At 46.2% G+C, this 19,538-nt stretch overlaps 2 protein-coding genes across 9 annotated transcripts in view; one reads left to right on the top strand and one right to left on the bottom strand.

The window, feature by feature from the left end:
* Positions 1 to 1,206, bottom strand: part of LOC139057143 (cysteine and glycine-rich protein 1-like) — a 29,646-nt gene extending 28,440 nt beyond the window's left edge. For 3 of the 6 annotated variants that reach the window (XR_011512580.1, XR_011512581.1, XR_011512582.1), the window contains exon 1: positions 1,030 to 1,206. The gene's annotated coding sequence lies outside the window, so the exon portion shown is untranslated. Of the gene's footprint in view, positions 1 to 805; positions 831 to 1,029 lie in introns of those variants that run through there. The other 3 variants (XR_011512579.1, XM_070534918.1, XM_070534919.1) reach the window with 2 other exon arrangements.
* Positions 1,207 to 1,416: 210 nt separating this feature from the next.
* The window catches only part of Hip14 (palmitoyltransferase Hip14), a 126,157-nt gene continuing 108,035 nt past the window's right edge, over positions 1,417 to 19,538 (top strand). For all 3 annotated transcript variants that reach the window (XR_011512578.1, XM_070534916.1, XM_070534917.1), the window contains exons 1-5: positions 1,417 to 1,560; positions 2,984 to 3,111; positions 3,854 to 4,057; positions 4,761 to 4,970; positions 13,029 to 13,191. Coding sequence is in view for 2 of the 3 variants with exons in the window: in XM_070534916.1 (XP_070391017.1) it covers positions 1,501 to 1,560; positions 2,984 to 3,111; positions 3,854 to 4,057; positions 4,761 to 4,970; positions 13,029 to 13,191 (765 nt within the window). In the remaining variant the exon portion in view is untranslated. The remainder of the gene's footprint in view (positions 1,561 to 2,983; positions 3,112 to 3,853; positions 4,058 to 4,760; positions 4,971 to 13,028; positions 13,192 to 19,538) is intronic.

The following is a 19,538-nucleotide window of genomic DNA, read 5'->3' as shown; positions in this document are numbered from 1 at the left end:
ATAGAAAAGGATGTCTTTGTGAACATGAAAAGCAGCCGAGGTCAATAGTGGAGATAGGCAACATCAAAACAACTACCTTCATTTAAAATTAAGAATTATGTGTCGCTAAGATCACAACCAGCGTGGTCATTTATGGCTGGAAAAGCGGGACCCAACTTTGGCTTTTCGACCGTGCAACGAAATCACAACGCGCGTGCACTCCACCAAATCTAAGAGACAAAGTTCTCCAACGACATGCACAACAAGGACTGTTAGATGAAATGTACATATGCATCAGCTAATGAGACGTGCGGCAGAGAGGGTGGTGCGTTATCGCCGCCGATGCGGTCGCGCCAGTGCGAAAAGATCAAAGCGGAGTTTTTCCTCTTCCGCGGGCGTTTTCCTACAAATGAACGAAGGCATTGCTGACGCGCAAACGGACACTTGTGGGGCACTCTGCAAGTTCGGCGCACTACCAGTGGTAAAGGGGCGAAAATGCCCAAAGCAAGGTAAAAAGCAACGCTCACAGTTCAGTATTACCCTCGGTTTCCTTAGTCCACGGTTACGACTGTTTATTACATCGTGAACTGACTTCTCTAGCCAAAACACGGTACACGTACACCCCACGAATGCGCGAGTTCAATATTAAGTCAGGCACACGCCTGCGAAGCCAACCTCAAGCTAACCCAAGGTCTGCGGTGTCAACATGAACGAGAAACCGGTATCCGGGTTGGGCCACATTTGTGCGTAGGTGTTGGCAGAACAAGCCCCGCGAATTCACTCCACAGAGCTGCATAAATTCTTGGTTTCGGTGACACACACTTACGGCGATATGACCATGGACATGGCATAGGTTTACACGACATGCGGTTATGTCGCTGGTCGATAATTCGTGTTATAAAATGAGCTATGCGCAACTAGTGTTACAATTTGTCAGGTGACACGTCCACAAGGTGCATACAGCCTCCAAACTAGAGCCAAACGGCCGAAGATATCGTATAGCACTCTGAGGCACCGCCCAAAGCCCTCAATGAAAAGCTGAATGCTTACCTTTGTTACACGACCATAGAGAAAGAACTTTCTCTACGACACCAGACGACACGACCAACAACAATCCTTACACAACTGCGCTCCTGCAGAATTGCTGCAGACGCGTGCACTCCGCGGTCTATCGCGGGCTTCTGCTTTCTGTTTGGAAACTACGTCATGACTACGTCGCTTATATTCATACATGCGTTCATATTTTGTAGCGCTATTTTTTTAAAAAGCGTCTTAGGATTGACTTGGTTTAATGTCGACATATGCGTAAAAAGGTTAACGCGTGATTTATGGTTTGGTTTATTGTTGATTCTTATAATATATGCATTTCTTCCATGTTTGACACAAAGAATGTAAACAAGTATTGTTTTTAACTCGGCACATAATATTAAGCATTTACTTTATTTGTGTGGCGTAACTAGTTTGTATAGGTGTTCTGTGCTACAGCGTTCAAAGATAAACAAAAAAGGACGGTCGGCTATCATGGACGAAGAGGTGGATCCGTCGTGCGCTCCGGTTTATTACACTGCAACTGCGGGGCAGGTACTTCTTACCTCGTTGCTAAACAAAGTGGTGCTCTTGTTGAATTCTGCGATAAAACTTGTTAGTATAGGGCCATTCCAAGTGTGTGCCTGTTCCCCAGCTTCACCTCCTAAGTTTCCTTCTCACTGCAGTATTACTACGAAATTACTGTTTCAGTAGAAAAAAAGAGAGACAGAGAATCGAGTGATGCGTTACTTCAACGTGACCCAGGGACAACGTTTAACGATACTGTCATTTATGTCGAGTTGCAGTAGTTTACATACATACAGATTCTGCTAGCAAGTCATGATTTTTTGCGTCGTCCTCAAATCTGTAGCACGCTTCTTCTGCCGGCACTTTTTTTTTTTTCGTTGCATTCTTTTTTTGTCACTACGATAGATTGGATTTTTTACAAGTACTGCTCCGGGCGAGCACACGTAAACAGCAAGCGGAGGCCTCGGGAGAGCACCTGAGAATAGCGCTGTCTCTAAAATAGGTGCGTAGGACGTACCTGCTTTGCTTTCGTTTCGCTACCTGTGCGGCTCCCGCCTACCGATTTTTGTCTATGTATTTGCATAAGCACGTTTATTGAACTCAAATGTGATCATTAAAAGTTTTTGGAAAGTCACGGAGAGCAGCGTACGAAAAGCCTGGCACGAGCGAAGATGCTGCTCCAGGAGAGCAGGCTCGGTCTCTACTACTGCCCCCACTGCTCCCCCAGGAAAATCAGTGATTTTAATTTGAAGGTAGAGCGCCGTAAGGCACGAGAAAGGTATAATCCGGCCTGACTGACTCAGCGCGAGCGCCGCAGGCGCGAGAAAGTCTTTTCGGCGTACACCCTGCAACGAAAATAGCCCCGCCACTTGTACAACAGGTGTCAAAACCTTTTGGTCTGACGTGAAAGTTTCGTTTATTGGTGGTAGCATGTCAGTGTGGCTTGCAGACTGCCTTCTGAGCATTCAAGTAGCTTGCCTGGTGTGAACCTTTTTACTAGCCGTTGACAGCGTCAAGACGAAAGTCGGATTTAGTAGACCACGGTTTGTCAGTTGAAAAGACGTACAAGTCGTAACTTGTTGGCATCCTCCATTTATGACGATCATGCTAATATGTTATGGTAAAACAAAGTAGTGTGCTAAAAACACCCCTGCCTACACACCCTTACACACAATCACCCTAAAAGATCCCCCCAGACACAGGCACTTGTGTCTGGCAGACCTTTTTGTGTATGGCTGTACATGTTTGTGTTTTTGAGGCTCTGTCTTACCATAATCAGCTACCAACTAGCCAAACAGCAAGTTCTTCTAAGATAAATTATTAGTATGTCTTGTGCTTACGATGTATATTTGCTCATCAACATTTCCTTTCTGCACCCCTTTTTTGCTAAGTTCAGTGAAATGTTCCAGTCACGGTGATTGAGAACAACGTATGCAATATTTTTGCATAGGTTCCATGCGGTGGCGGATCATCCACCAATGGTGGCGGGGATGCTAGCTGCCGGCAGCAACCACCTCACACTTCCTTGCCTCAACATCAAGAAGATTATTCATCGTTTGACATCGTCAAGGCTACACAGTGTGTTCCCTCTCTTTGCTCTATCCACCCCTTTCTTACTGTCTGAAAGGCCTCTTCAGAAGATTTGTTGCAGGTCTGATGCAGCTGTGCTGGTAATGTTTATTGCCACAAGCTCTGTATCAGGAACCAACGTCGAGGAGGTGTAAATGTTTGAGATGGAACCACTTCTCATGATCACAAGTGCACACTACGAAGATTATGCACTTTAATTGAGCTTCCCCTTCTAGACTGATGTTGAGCTTGGAGTATGTTGCACTTCCTGACTTTCTTGAGCAAGCCTTGCTCAATCATACCAGTGTCGCATAGCTGTACCTGCTAGTTCCCCCAACTTATTTGTAAAGATTCTAAATTTCGGCTCATCTTACAACCTTAGAAATGTACCATCAAGTTTGACGAAAAATAATTTCTGTCTGCAAAGAAAGTTTTCTAGTGAGTCTCTAAACTTTTTGTTATTTGATGATAAAAGGACAGCAGAAAGGGGTACTTGCTTTGAGCAAGTTATCGGTTAGTTATCAGTATCTTTATTGCCGAGTCTTGATTCTGAATGAGCGGCCTTTGATTTTAGCCGCGGAGTACAAACCTTCATAGCAGCAGATTTCGGAAGCTATCTAGGTGCTTGAAGAGCAGTTAAGCAGTGTGCGAGTTTGTTGATTATAATAAAAGAAAGCGAAATTCATCTCATTCACTGTCTTTGTAATGTTATTTGTCCCAAAGTGATCTGTATTTTTTTGCTTTGTGGCAGATATGGAATCTTCGAGAGGTGCCGTTACCTGATTGAGGTAGAAGGCTACAACGTGAACCAGCCTGATGCGGAGGATGTCACATTGCTGCACTGGGCAGCCATCAACAACCGCCGTGAGATTGTCAACTTCTACATTTCAAAGGGAGCTGTGGTGGATGCCATAGGTGGAGAACTGCGCTCCACGCCGTTGCATTGGGCCACTCGGTACGTTCGTCCTATTTCATTATAGGGTAGAGCATAAACACTCGCAGTGTAATTTATGCATCATTATGAAGTGCATGCATCCAAAGGTGGGCAATATTAGGAGTGGTCATGGGCATGTGCTGGGCAGCACAGTACAGAGAAATTGTTGGTTTACTTTTGGTAAGTCCCAGAGGCATAGTGGCAATTTGAATGGCCCAGTTAGTAATTAAAAGGCAAGATTATTTTTGAGAGTGCTACTGCTACTACTGAACAACATAAGGAAAAGACATTGAGCCTGAAGGGCAGCTCTGACATAATTTTAGGCAAATGGTTTATCACTCGTGTGGATGAATAATTGCTTTCAAACTGAGCTCAAAGACCCTCTTGATAGGCACGGTGCCCAAATACAACAAATTCAAAACATTCTTGTGTTGAATGACTCTTGGTAGAAAAAGAAAACCAAGTACAGTTAAAACTCAGCATAATAAAGTCAGTAAAATCAGTAATTTGCTTCCCTATATTGAAATTTTCTTATATAGGAATTTGAACTTTTATGCAAATAAGTACAGTCGCCAGTCAGCTGTAATCGTTTCCCGAAGGTGATGCCAAAACTTTTTCACCACGGCAGGATGCACGGTGTGGCACTGAGGGAGCGCATGTGCATGATCTGTAGCTCCTCTCCGTTTCGCTGTTGGACTTCTTTAAGGTTTAAAAACCGGTGCAGGCAGGGCCACTTGGGCATGGTGGTGCTGCTAATGCGCCACGGTGCAGACCCGTCCTTGGTGGACGGTGAAGGCTGCACCTGCATCCACCTGGGTGCCCAGTCGGGCCACACGGCCATCGTGGCCTACCTGGTGGCCAAGGGGCAGCCGGTCAACCAGGCCGACAGCAACGGCATGACTCCCCTCATGTGGTCCGCCTACAGGGTGATGACGTACGTGCTTCACTCACTGGCTGCTGTTGTTTAACCCTTTCAGGTGCCGCTTGCTTTTTCTTGCGCTCTAGACCTGACAAGACCAAATGATAAGGTTGTTGAGCCGAAACAAACGTGTTTATTTTTTACAAACGTGTAACAATTAATTGTGTACAAAGTGCCTCAATAGTCATAGAACCAACATAGTTTCTTCATGAAGAAGCAACTCTGACTATCGGTTAGGCACAGCAGCAGCTGGCACTTTATGCAAAATATTCTTGACTGACCCTTGCATTTTTCACATTTACATCTGGACAGATCCACCTGTTTGCCTAGCTGCAGTCCAGTGCTCAACGGCATTATACTGGACATCTGTGAGGGGCCACTGAATGCAATAAGTTCAGGCAGCATATTTTGAATTTTAAATGACGGTCTTACAGGCTTGTTTGTGGTGCTTAGCACAGACGTAATGAGTGGCTCTGCAACCTGTAATCGGAAATGCATCAAATCAGGGTGTGATGTCTTCCATTCTTCTAGAAAATCCTTGATATACTCTAAAGAGGTTCTTTATTTCTTCAGGTATTGTGCTGGTGTTCAGGGACATCTTGACATTGTTTAGATATGTCCTGCGATACTTAAATATGCAATCGGATTTGCACTTTTCAAGGAACGTCACGGAGAGTACAGGATTCATCTGGCTGTGGGTGAGGCAGCAGAACTTGGTGTCAGACGGAGGAACAAATTGTGCTCATTGCTAGTTCATCTGAACATTGTCTGAACAAAATATTTCTTGCAGTAATGCACCCTGCAGCTTGTTATTTCCAGCGTTGCTGGACGAATGCTGGGAAATTGATGATGCTTTCATTAACAATGGCACAAACCCACTGTAAGGGATAGGCCGTAAACCAGGCAGAATCAAGTCCTTGCTGACGTAGCAGTGACATTGCAGGCATCGTGAGATTGGTGACCGACTGTTCCATGTTAGTGAGTGTCCAGTGAAGACATCCACAGCCAGTTCAGCTCAGAGCAGTGCATGCACAGAGCAAGGAAAGATGGTGTGTGTGCGCGCTCACACACACACACCAGCAGTGGAAGACAGGCAGGCAGTGCCAGTCAAGGCGATTTAGTGCAACGTTGACCGAGTGTTGTCGGCTTCACTTCGTTGCTTTTGCAGTCAAACACACTTTTTCTATGTAGGCCCTCTATACCTCCACGTGCAACTGCATATATGCAGCCGTGTGGGACAGCATGACAACTGACAACAGCTGCACCCACGGCGACTTTCTTGTGCCAAGAAAAAAGCAACGCGCCCAGACTGTCATTTCACAAGAACCAATTGGGGCGAGAGAAGGGGGGAGGGGGGGGCTCACTTCCATTATCGCTCTGTACTCATTCGTCACCATGAACTAATTCTGCTGCTGCCAAAGTACTGTTAGGAGCAAGGCACAGTATTTCGTTGCATGTGCACTTTGAATAATCTCACACATTTGACATATAAATGTCACAGCAACTGCCACATGTGTGACCAAGCTGTTTGTTTTGGTGTATGATTTATTTATTAATACTGCAATCCTCTCTCTGGGGATTTTAGCAAGGTGGTTTACAATACACCATAGCAAAAAAAAAAAAAAATTTGCACATACAGTCAAACAATACAGGTTTCACATATACCTGTTAACATGACAAAGTATGCAATGCAATCACTCTAAACTACATACAAACGATGTTGGCATTGGTACCACCATGGAATCATTAGTTAGGTTATTCTACTCGGTAACAGTCCTCTGAAAAAAAGAATACATGTATTTAAAACGATTATTTCTAGTAGTGAATGGTGCTATTAATAGATCATGGCATTCCCTAGTGGTATATCCAGATAAGAAAATAATGAATTCTTTTGTGTCAAATGTTATAATGGCCTTTAATTAATTAAGAAACCTTAAATGTGAAGAGCGGTTTCTCTGACTTAAGGTTTGTAGTGTGGGGATGCGCGACCCTCGCGCCTCCCCTGATGTTTTTCCCGCATAGCGCGTCTCCTGTAATCCCGCTCCGCCACGTGGCCTGCGTGACGTCAGCGCGGTCGATGTGGTTGAAGCGCAGTCCGAGAGATGGCGCGAGTGTTGCGCTGCTAACGCCGCGAGGTTACTTGGGCGCCGAAAGGAAGGCGCTTGCTCTCTTGGGTTCAAGGCAGGAAGCGGGACGGACGTGTCGTGCCGCATGTGCAGCAACCCTCTTCCCCGGCGGGTCGCCAAACAGCGCGGACATTCCGCGCGCGCGGCGACCGATGCATCTGCGAGACCGCCTCGCGTGGCCACCTTCGAACGCGCCACGATTCGCGTGACCATACACGCGAACGACCAGGCGTTGGGATCCAGCATGGGGCGAACATGTTCGCTCGCGAGGACGCGGTGAGTCGGACTTCTAGATTTGTCGCGCGCCCATCGGCATGTTTTGTGGATAGCAACTCGGCTAGCAGGCATTGATGTATGAAAGGTGCAATAAATGCCCTTGTGATTGTTTGCACTACTGTGTTGTCGTTCCTTTGTCCCAAGAGTACGGCGTGAGAATCCCATATCAGACCCCACAGTAGATTGGCTTTCGACAATTGATCAGTTATCGATGTGTGGCTGAAACTATTTAAAAAAAAAACGGAGTTTTTTTGCATTTGTCCCAGTTTTTCCATATTTGTTTTTGTGTATGGGTTCCAAATAATCGCAGAAGAATCATGCATTGGTAGTATAACTGCCTTGTATGCTAGCATCTGCTATTGTGGCTGAGCGGCTATGGTGTTGCGATGCTAAGCGGCTGCTGAGCACGAGGTCGCGGGATTGAACCTTGGCCACGGCGGCCGCGTTTCGATGGGGGCAAAATCCGAAAACACCCGTGTACTTAGATTTAGGTGCACGTTAAAGAACCCCAAGTTGAAAATGACCAATAAGGGTTGATGCTGGTTGGATCAAGTTTGATAAGATTGATAATGTTACCCGGCTACGTGGAGATAAGCAAGTGGCACGATGCCTACACATACTTAGACAACTTCAGTGGAGTATCTGCATAATTCTTTTACCTCCTTTTTCCTTAGGACACCACATTGTAGGTCTCTCCCTCTTCCACAAGTTCTATTATTCTTCTCATAAAGAATCCCTACAACAACTCTTCAATCATTTTTTTATAAAATTTAAGTAAGCATGTGCATTGCATGAAACATATTGTACTTATAATCTTTCTCTAATGTGGCGGTGCTACACCTGAGCCACAAATAAAAAAACAAAAATGAATCCCATGTTCCCCTTTGTGCTTTTCCAGTCCTTCCTTCATTGCCTTTTTTGAGCAGCCACTGAGTAGAATGGCCTTCCTCTGCACATTACCTGCCCATTGTCATTTTTAACTGCTGTAACTGATCACTTATCAGCTTGAAGCTTGTTGCAATTTTTCGTTCATAGACATATATCCTACCCCTTATGTAAAACCCTCTTTTTCGGGGGTCTTTAAGGTCATGTAAATTGAGGTGTTAGTGAGCCATCTCGTATCTGGTGCAGTGGTGGCCAGAATCAGACTCAAGAAATTTACCTTGCATGCAGCTGTCATTCATGCTAGACCCATCACATTGGTTGTCAGTTGTCATGAAAGACAAGTTACGTCAAGCTGTTCATGGACCATTGTTTTGCATAGAAAACAAATTGTAGCTGATGTAGGCAGCGGCGCCACACTCGGGCTGGCTGGCTGACACAGAGCTGATCATAATGCATGGAGTAAGATAGACGGGATTGCCAACTCTGGTGTCGTACTCGTACAATGCATGCCCAGAAATAAGTAAACTGTTTGCTTTGTTGTGCACATACTCATGAGTGGTGGAGGTCAGCATTGGTGGCATGGAACTGGCATGGTTGCATGTGGATATCATGTACAGTATTGTCTGCTAGACACTATGGTTTATGGCATCTTTATCAGTAGCAACAATAAAAACTAAATTCTGCATGCACGAACAAAATAAACCAATGCTTCTTTTCTTTTTGCTAGCATTCAAGGTAAATATTCGCATCCATGAAAGCACAAGAAAACTAAAACTGCGGGAAATGGCACAGTGGATGTACCCATTGTCTACGCTAGCGCGTCTGCATGGAGCGTTCATCTTTCTTCGGGCCGTGGAGGAAACATTATTGGCATTTTGTTTTGGGTGCTTTGTTTACATATTTCCTCAGTATATTTAAGCTTGTGTGAAAGAACAAGACTTGTGAATGTTTGTGCTTGAAGAGGCTGCACACTACCAATCGATAAAGTGTTTCGTGCATGGGTGCAAGTATAGATATGGCAAAAGACAAGCAAGTGTCGCTTATCCACAGCATCACCAGATTCATTGCTCCTCTGTGTTGGTGAACACAAAAGATTGTTAAATGTAAGGAAATGTTTAAAGAACTAGATGGCCTTATGAAACGAAGTGCTGGGGCAATTCATAGGTCATTGACTGCATAACTGAATTGATTAGCGATATAGTGGAGTGAAATTTATGCAATAGTTGCATTGCATGCACGGAAGCACTAGATACAAGTCAACAAAGCCTGCAATGAAATGTTTCCAGTCTCTTTGCCACCAATACACAGGCACTTTACTGTATTCAAACCTGAACCTTAATAAATTACTGCATGTGGCTGAGGACTAACTTAATTGCACGAGAAATCCACAAACTTCTATGGATCAATATATGACCATGTGGCGGAGAAACGGAGCTTGTGCTTCCTTGCAGAAAATGGTGGACATACCACACTAACATGTTGGCATGAGGATGCGGCGATTCTGCTCCCATCAGAACAGGGTGACATGAGAAGTGCAATAAATAAAAATGAATAATTCCCGAAATCCTACCATCTGCTATGATTGATGCCATAAGGGTATAACTAAGGATTAATTTTGATTGTCTGACGTTACCTGAAGGCACATAAAATATCGATAGAAAAGCTTTTTTAATCCACCATATAAAGAAAGTAAAGACAGCCACAGTGTTGAACCTGCAACCTCGTGCTCTGCAGCAAAATGCCATAGCTAGCTATAGGAAAAGGGAAAAGCACCTGCCATCTTGAATTTGCTGACTGACAGTGCTAATAGAAGGAATGTTCTCGTCACATGCTCATTTTTATTGTCTCCACTGAAATGTGCTTCATCTGTAAATGTTCCTCTGCTAATAACCATTAGAAGCAAGAGCACGATGCACAGCATGTGCCATGGTGTGTGCCGAGCAAACAACAAAGCAGACATTCAGCCAGACGGCCAAGGAACCAGCATTGCTATAGCAGCGGCTTTGCCTGCCAGCACGTCTGTGATTCTGGTTTGTGGCAACAGCAGCCCTCCATCCTACATATCTTTTCTCCGGCGTAGCCACGATATTGTATGTACAACTCCTTGAAATCCTTGAAAACCCTTGAATTTGGAAAGGGAGATTCCAAGGGCCCTTAAAACTCTTCTCTTCTAAAAAAAAAATGTGCTCCTTGAATTCCTTGAGAACGTTTAAACATTCAGTGTAACAAACTCTGTGTAGGGGCTATGCCATTGATACTGTCTATTGGAAAACAATCCTAGATAGTTTCTTTTGAGAGTGTCGTGCAAGGATTGCAATGTGGCGTGTCCTCAGCCACCAAAGAGAGGCCTATTTAAATCGTCGTTGCCACCAGGGAGCTAGAAAAAGCCAGATCAAGTGAGCAAGCCTTGCCACATTTTTGTTGTTCTGCTGGTTGGTTCATATGGCAGCTATCATGGCTACATTCTCGAGCTTTATAGGCCATAGACTTGAGAAATACTTGATGGAAAGTAAGATTTAGCCATTTGGCTATAACTGGACTATCTTTCAGTCAAGCCAGACACCATCATGCCAGAAGGTAATTGATATCATTACAAGTCAACATTGAAAAGCCATGAAGATCTTGAAGCCAACTACAACTCAACAGCTGCTTAGCTTTTAGAAATTAGAGCTAAGAAGGAGATTTCGCTTATTTACAGTGTAGGTGTACCAATAAGATTTGTTTCCCCCTCCTTGAATTGTGGCCTTTGGCATCCTTGAATTGTCTTTGAATGTTGAGCCAAATGTTCTGTACGAACCCTGGGCATAGCACCGTAGGGCGAACGCACTGTGAACCACCCGTCAACGTTGTACGATCGGTCCCTTCTAAATTAACACTCCTGTCTGTCTAACTCGGTGCCACAATGGTAGAAACATTGCTTGAACCCATTTTTCTTTTAAAGCGAAGCTTTCTTTGCTCCTTCCTTCAACTTTCTCACTGCTGCTGCTGTGGCTGCTGCTGTCAACCACACTGCATTGGAGGTGGCAGAGGGTGGTTCAGAGCGTGTGAATACATGACAGGGGTGAGTTAGAAAGGAAAGGTGATGCTAGAAACTTGTTTTCACCCCTCCGTGTGGAATGTGCACAATGCCCTCTGGAGTTCCTTGGCTGTCGCCACATTAGCCTCTTGCCAGCTGTAATTATCCGTGACTCCCCTCAGAAGCATTGCAGAAACTGCAGCACTTCCCTTTCTACTAACTTGCGAGTCCAGAGGGGACGTAGATAGAACAGGAGGGAGGAGAAGAGGCAGTTGCCATACAAGGGAGGGGGGGGGGGGGGGCGTCATGAGAAGGCAAGCAAACCCTGCTACTATACGATGGCAGCTGCAGGGAAACTGGATAAGCTCAAGTTCAAGGTGTGGTACAGTATGTTGCTGCTATTTCTGAAAAATAGACACCATGCAAATATGTCAAGCGGACAAACTACGCAGAGCGTGCCGAAGCAGAGCCGCATTAATTAAAGATCACTGCAGGGTCGAGGCAACACTACAGAAGGGGTTGACCGTCAAATCAACACTTCTGTGCCTGTCACGGTAGCTTTGCGGCTATGGCATTGCTAGAGGCCGTGGACTTGATCCCCACTGTGGCAGCCATATTTTGGTGGGGGTGAAATAGAAAATGCATGTGTACTTAGATATTTGGACACGTTAAAGAACATCACGGTGTCAAAATTAATCCAAAGTTTGCCACTATGCCATGCCCCATAATTAGATTGTTGTTTTAACATGTAAAGCGCCATAATCCAATTCAAGTTTAGTGCTTTTGCCACAATCCAGTGTGCCATCCATGGGAGGCAGTGGCTATTCTCAATTGTCTTGAAGGGTATGAAATATGGCGCACAACAATGCCTCAAGCAAACAGCTCTCCCTGCGTGTTCTGTGTACTGCTCAGACAAACAGCACTGGTGCCCTCAAGGTGGTGCCCTCAGAGTGGTGAGTTGATGTTAAACATCAACTCACCACTCTCGTGTTAGGCTAAATGTTGAAGAAATTAAGCTAAACCATAAACATCACCACAAATTATCGTCAATCAAAGCGTCCAGCACAGAAAGCTTCGATTACATTGATTCCCACAGTGCGTGGGATCGGCATACTTTTTTTTTTTTGCCAATACAGATATCTTGTATTTGTGCAGGGTGTTCAGCATTTGTTTGCACCAGCGTCCAGAGAATGGCAAAAAGCAAGACACCTTGCCGTTGTGTGATCACCAAGCAAGATTGTTTTGTTCTACTTCCGAGCATTTACCCGCCATGGTTGCTCAGTGGCTATGGTGTTGGGCTGCTGAGCACGAGGTCGCGGGATCGAATCCCGGCCACGGCGGCCGCATTTCGATGGGGGCGAAATGCGAAAACACCCGTGTGCTTAGATTTAGGTGCACGTTAAAGAACCCCAGGTGGTCGAAAATTTCCGGAGTCCTCCACTACGGCGTGCCTCATAATCAGAAAGTGGTTTTGGCACGTAAAACCCCAAATATTATTATTATTATTCCGAGCATTTTTTTATTTTCTGTGATCTGGGTTCCACTAGTCAAACACTAGACGTGTGTATGTAGTGTTTTCGCATTCCACGATGTATCATGGCCATAATTTTGCATGGAGCACTTTTCTCGCTGTATTTTAATGGTCCATGGTAGCGTATGTGGATGCACCATGTCTGCAAAAAGATTGGGTTGTACGCATTGTACGATGCTGCACTTTTTCGTATGCACAGCTGAACGCAAGAAACGGCACCATGTGTTTCTTTCCTCCAGGAACGACCCGTCCCGCTTGCTCATCACACTGGGTGCGAGCCTCACCATGTGCGACACCTACCACAGGAACACACCCTTGCACTGGGCTGTGTACGTGCGCAATAGCAGTGCGGTGTCGTTGCTCATCAAGGCCGGCTCTGATCTCTCTGCCAGGAATGCCCAGGTGTGCTGATAAGGGTTGGTGCCAAGGGCGTGTGTGTGTGTGTGTGTGTGTGTGTGTGTGTGTGTGTGTGTGTGTGTGTGTGTGCGTGCGTGCGTGCGTGCGTGCGTACGTGCGTGCGTGCGTGTGTGTGTGTGTGTGTGTGTGTGTGTGTGTGTGTGTGTGTAATGCGATTACTAGGCATAGAATGGCGCCTGCTGATGCACAGAAATAGAATGATGAGCCTCTGATTTTCGGAGTTGCAGCAGCTAGTACTGTTCTTGTTGTCGCGTTCATGTGGGCTGGGATCCCAAGACAAGCTGAAGCTGCCCAAAGGTTGCAAAATTGAATGCCTGGATAAACGAAAGCATGGACAGCGATAAGAGTGGCAGCAACTGGTGGCCAGTGCTCTTGGCATAGTCTACCCATTTGTGTGTTGCCCGTTTAGAAATATGGAATTGCATTTGCTGAAGAGCTCAAGTGTTATTCTCGAGCAATTGCTTTTGAGGATATGACCACTTTTGGGAAATTTTGCTTTACTCGGCACAAGACAGATGCTGTGCCAAGCTAACTACCTCTTCATAGCATACGGCATCGAGACGCAAAATCTTGAAGAAATGGTTGTGTTCCAGAAAGCAATAGCTTGAGGATGCCGCCCCTGCTCGCAGCGACCATGATAATGAGTTGAAATCCTGTCTTCGTTTAATTGGCAAGACTGGAAAGGCAGGATCGGCATAGGATCAGCATTTATATTCTAAAGGTGTTTATTTGGCAGAGCTCGGAGCAGTGCAACGTCAACGGTCAGGACAGTAACAGCTTCCAAGCACGAGAGCCATTGCCAAGCAAGAGTGCTCGACCCACTAGCGTGTTGATCCAGTAGCGCTGAACCCACTAGCGTCTCTCTTCTTTGTTAACCCTTTGAGGGTCGAATTATTTTGGAAAAAACTTTCCCAAGTGGTCAAATTACTTTATTGCGGATCTTGAATGTACAAAATGTATAAAGTCGGGAATAAATAGTAAAAAATAATTAGGAACAGCGTTTTGGTGTCGGCATCACTCAGACCTGCAAAATTTTCAATAGTATTTCCGAGCGTGATACTCCTTGAAACACGGGTCTATGCACAACGCCTTATTGCAGTCTGCACACCTAAAATGCGTGTCTGTACTCGTGGAGCGAGGAGTTGTGTTGGCGCACACATGACATTTCTGCGTAGGCACGTTGCCGCGGAGAGCGAGAATACCTCGTGAGCGGTGGTCATAAACAAGCTAAGATCAGTGCCAATCAAGATAGAAATAAACTTCTGCCGCCCCTGCGAGAGCATGCCTACAAAGAGAAAAACCACGTTTTGCGCGCCTCCATTGCGATCACGCGGCGCAACCAAAACCGTGAAAGCGCATTGCCACTGAGAGTGAGAATACCTCGTGAATGGCGCTGATAAGCAAGCTAAGAGCAGCACCAATCAAGATAGCAATTAACTTCCAACGCCCTGCAAGAGAGTGCCGACAAAGAAAAAAATGACGTTTCGCGCGCCTCCATTGCGATCACGCGGCGAACTTAAAACTGCCAAAGGTGCGTTGCCGCAGTCTGAGCGACGCGCTGAAGCTAGCAATCAGCTCTGTTTATCTCCCAAGAAGGTAGCACCGATTTCAAACACATCTTGTAAGTGCTAAGAGGTGGCAGCCCCTCCCGGTGAGCACGCATCATCATTATGGCGCGAAATTTCAAACGGAGGGTCGGAACCGTACCCGTACGGCAAAGACCTTGCGGGACAGAAAACCGCTGCCGTACATGTACGGCAAAAACCTTCAAAGGGTTAAAGTCACCCCCGGGAGTGATAAGGGAGCTGTCCGGCAAACTAACAGCTTGTCACAATGAGCGGGTCGTAGTAAGGCTTTAGATGGTCAACATGGACAATGTCTCGTCCACGGCAACGCATGTCTGAAGATGGCTCAACTGGTTCTATTACATAGTTTAAAGGAGATGCGCGTTCTAGGAGACGATAAGGGTCTTCATACTTCGGAAGCAATTTTGAAGAGAGGCCAGGGGCAGTGAAAGGGACTCAGAGCCACACGAGGGCTCCTGGATCGAAGGTGACCGTGAAAGTGGCGTTACCCCGAATGCACCTCTGGCGCTCTTGATCACCGGAAGTAAAGGCCTGAGCGAGGTCGCAGCACTCTTCTGCATGTCTGACCGTGGCAGAAATAGACACGCACTCAGATGCATTCGGCCAGTACAGCAGAATTGTGTTGATGGTATGCAAAGGGTGCCAACCATATAGTAAGAAATAGGGTGAAAGTCCAGTGGTGGTCTGCGTAGTGGCGTTATACACGTAGGTTACAAAGGGTAGGATGGCATCCCAGTTCGTGTGGTCGGAGGTGACGTACAATGAAAGCGTGTTGCCAAGCGTATGGTGGAACCGTTCTGTGAGGCCATTCATTTGAGGGTGGTACGCCGTAGTTGTGCGATGAACAACGTGGCACTCTTTGAGGATGGCTTCCACTAGTTCCAACAGGAAGATGTGTCCACAATCGCTGAGCAGTTCTTGAGGTGGATGATGCCGCAGTATGAATTGGCGAAGCAGGAATAAAAGGCGGCTGTTTCGTCGTGTCGTGTGATGTGATCGCCTGCAACAATGGCCCAGCGGTTACCAGCTGATGTCAAAGGAAGTGGTCCATGCAGATCGATTCCAATGTGGTCGAACAGCCAGTTAGGGCAGGGTAGAGGCTGCAGACCAGCTGGGGTGAAGATTTCCGGCGCTGGCCGTTGTGCATGAGCGAACGTACTTTTGAACGTAGTTGCATATTCCTCGCCAGTAGTAGCGTTGTCAGAGGCGCTGGTAGGTTTTGAAAAGTCTTGTGTGTGCATACTGTGGATCAGAGTGGAACGATGCGCAGATTTCAGAACACAGGCTTCAAGGTAGTACTAATAACCACTGGTGGCAGTCAAAGGTGTAATTGTGTTGATGAAGCAGGCCGTCGCGAATGGCAAAATGGTGAGCTTGATGGCGCAATGCACGAGTGGTTGGCTACGATGACGGATCAGTAAGGAAGTCTATGATGGAAATCTATGAATATATATATATATTCTAAAGGTGTTTATTTGGCAGAGCTCGGAGCAGCGCAATAGCAACGGTCAGGACAGGAACATCTTCCAAGCACGAGAGCCGTTGCCGAGCAAGAGTGCTCGACCCACTAGTGTGTTGATACAGTAGTGCTGAACCCACTAGCATCTCTCTTCTTCGTTACAGTATGTATAAACTTTCATGCCAACTTGCTGAGGCATAGATTTGTAATTCTACAACGTTGCCAATTCGTGGAAAAGGTCATGAGAGGATGCACTATTTGTCAGTGCTGCAGCACAAAACATGCAGACGATGTGAAAATGTCTACCAGTCAATAAATTTATCATATCGGAACAATTTTGAGGTACTAGATTTGATTGGACCGCTGTATGTGAAGCAATGGGACGTCAAAAAGGTCTGTTGCTTTGTTCGCATGTGCTATAACTTTAGCTGTACATCTCAAGCTGGAAAAGGACTTCATAGGATCCTTAAATTCATTCCTACGAGTGCTAATGAGGGCTACAAGGTACTGTGTAGCATTCAAACAATACCTCGACTTTCAACAAAGAGCTTTGCTGACTGGAAGACTATTTGAAATAAAAAAATCCTTGACAGTCTGTCTTACGAGCATATTAGCCTGAAGGGCTCCACATTGGGAATTACTTTATCAGCGTTCTTGCCATGAAAAGTATGCATGGGAGGAAAATGTGAGAGAGAACTTGACATTCTTCACCAAAGCTATAGATATTGTCAACTCGACACTGATAACCTGCATCTACAATGGCTGCAATGATCCAGAACCTCTCACCTTGCCACGTTTCTTGTTGGGTCTAACATATTCCGTGCATTGAGAACTTTGGATCAAGTAAATCAGAGCTCGCCATCGTGACAGTTTAGGCCCCATCTTGTCTATTTTTTCATCTTTTATATGCGCTTGCGCTATGCAGCTTTTCTTAACATTGCACCACAGCTGCTTCCATTATGGACACAATATGCAGAGGCACATCTGATATTTTAGGGCTCCAAAATGTCTAAAACAGGATTCAAGTCTTCTGCATGACAACCCTTGACGAACCAGGAAGAGAGGTCTGAAATAACAAACTGCATGACGAGAGGGAAAAAAAAAGATTTGGAAGAGGTATCAGCATCGAGAGAGCGGTGTGACAGTGTGCTCTGTGCTCATCAAACTTTAAAGTTAACTGTGCTTGACTAACTTTACCTTTAGGGCAGTTTGTTGAAACCTCTAATAGGAAGACAAAAGACATAAGGCATGTGTTTGACAGAGCCACTGCCACTGTCAGACGATGCTTTGGCACTGCTCCCGCTCGAGGAGATCAGTATTGAGGCTCATGAGCGAGTCCACTAGGGTGACTGAACGGGGGATACTGTTGCAGAGTGACTTTTTGGGTGCCTTGCCGAGCCAAATGAGCATGTGCGCATGAACGCTCCCCCTCTGCTGAACCTCGATTCACTCGAGGTAGTCGATGACTCGGTGCTTTCCAAAGGGGCAGGACTTTGTACTCTGCAGCACTTTTATAATGATGCGCACCAGCTTATCAAAGTAGAGGGCACACAGCACAGGGTCAATGTTCACATGTTAAACCTCGTAGAAGGTGTGCAAGTTGGTGAATGCATGGTAATGCTCCTCCATGGGCTCCTTGAGGCTCTAGATGACTGTCGGGAGGCACTCGTCATGCAGCTTGGACATACTCAAGGTCAGGAAGAGGGTACACTTTCCGAGTTGCCGAATCATGGCAGAACACATCTTGCTTCCGTTGCACCCAGTAGTAGATGGAGTTTGGGATTCCTCAGAAGAAGGCAAAATCTGATTTCATGCATTTCTCGATGAAGCTTTTATCTTCGAGCAGCTTCTTGGTGATGTTTGCTGTAGCCTTGCAGTTCCGGAAGGGGGCGACGAGCCCCGTGCAAATGCAAAACCGCAGTACCTTCATTACCATGAACAAGATGTGGCATGGCACGATGCCGTGATGGTCCATGCAGCAGACCTCGCTGTTGGTGAAGTCAGACTATAGGGCACACATCCTGGTGGATGTGCCACGGTTGCCTGAAGTATATCTGGGGAAATTGCAGTTCTTCTGCGTGTGTGTAGTACAGAAGGCTCTGTGCCACCTTGTTTTTATCAAAGCTGATGTCGAGGTATCATGTCATGTCCCACATCAACGTCTGCTGCTGCAGTGCCAGCAGGTTATTTGCTTGCACAAGACTGCCGATGCACAACTGGTCTAATCACTGGGCAGTTTCAGCTTCTTCGGCATGTGCTAATTCCTCCAGACAGTGGTCTACGGCTCCCTTTGGCACTGCGACATTGTAGAGCCCGTACAGGGATGTCCAGAAGGGGTAGTCGAGCCTGGCGTTCGTCTTCATCTTACATAGATTGACAAAGATGTCTGCATCATTCTAGATGTCGCGAGGAAGACACTCAATGATTTTGTAGACCTCTACAGGAACGTCAAAAACTTCTTCCGCGATGCTGAACTGGCCGTCATGCATGAGGTGCCCGATCAACCATACCGGTTGACGGTGCGGGCAGTCTGGGTCTGCCAGTGCTTGCTGTCCCACTTTTACTGCAATCGCGCAGCCTGTTCCTCATCAGTTTCCCCGGCGCGGTGCTGGTGTTTGGTAGCCGATGCTCGCTCCAACCTGGCTGCCTGTTTCTTGTTCATCTTCTCAGCATGGCGCAACTTTATTGGCAACTCTAATTTGCTGCTTGAGCTGGCAACACTGTCCAAATAAACAAAGATGGCTACGACATCCAGGTTCACAGTGGCTTTCAATTGGTGCTGTGGTCACGTTTCTCTCTTATGGCGTCAAATTGAGGTGTTTCGTGGAAGCCAACAGAGTCCCTGCTGCCAATAACACTTTATTTAGATCGGTCTCAAGGATATCAGTGACGAAATCGCAAAAATAGTGACGCTATGTGTGCAAACATGGTCGACCCAGTGAGCCTCATTCGATTTTTTAAATATGAAGAGCGTTTCAAGCGAGGCGGAGGTTATGTCTTTCTTGTCTTTCTTGTCTTTCATGTCTTTCTGTCTTTCATGTCTTTCTTGCATAGCGCGTCTCCTGCAATCCGGCTTCGCCGCGTGGCCTGGCGCCTTTTGGTTCGGGACAGCAAGCAGTGCGGACGTGCCGTGCCGCGCGTGCGCCGATCCATGCTTCTGCGAGACCGTCTCGCGTGGCCTGCCTTTGAACGCGCCACCGTTCGCGTGACCGTACACGCGAACGACCAGGCGTTGGGATCCAGCATGATTAGAACTTGAGACTGACTCCAACCAAATAACTGAATTT

Source organism: Dermacentor albipictus, chromosome 3 (genome assembly GCF_038994185.2).
Source record: "Dermacentor albipictus isolate Rhodes 1998 colony chromosome 3, USDA_Dalb.pri_finalv2, whole genome shotgun sequence".
NCBI lineage: Eukaryota > Metazoa > Arthropoda > Arachnida > Ixodida > Ixodidae > Dermacentor > Dermacentor albipictus.
This window is presented reverse-complemented; position numbering and strand designations above follow the sequence as displayed.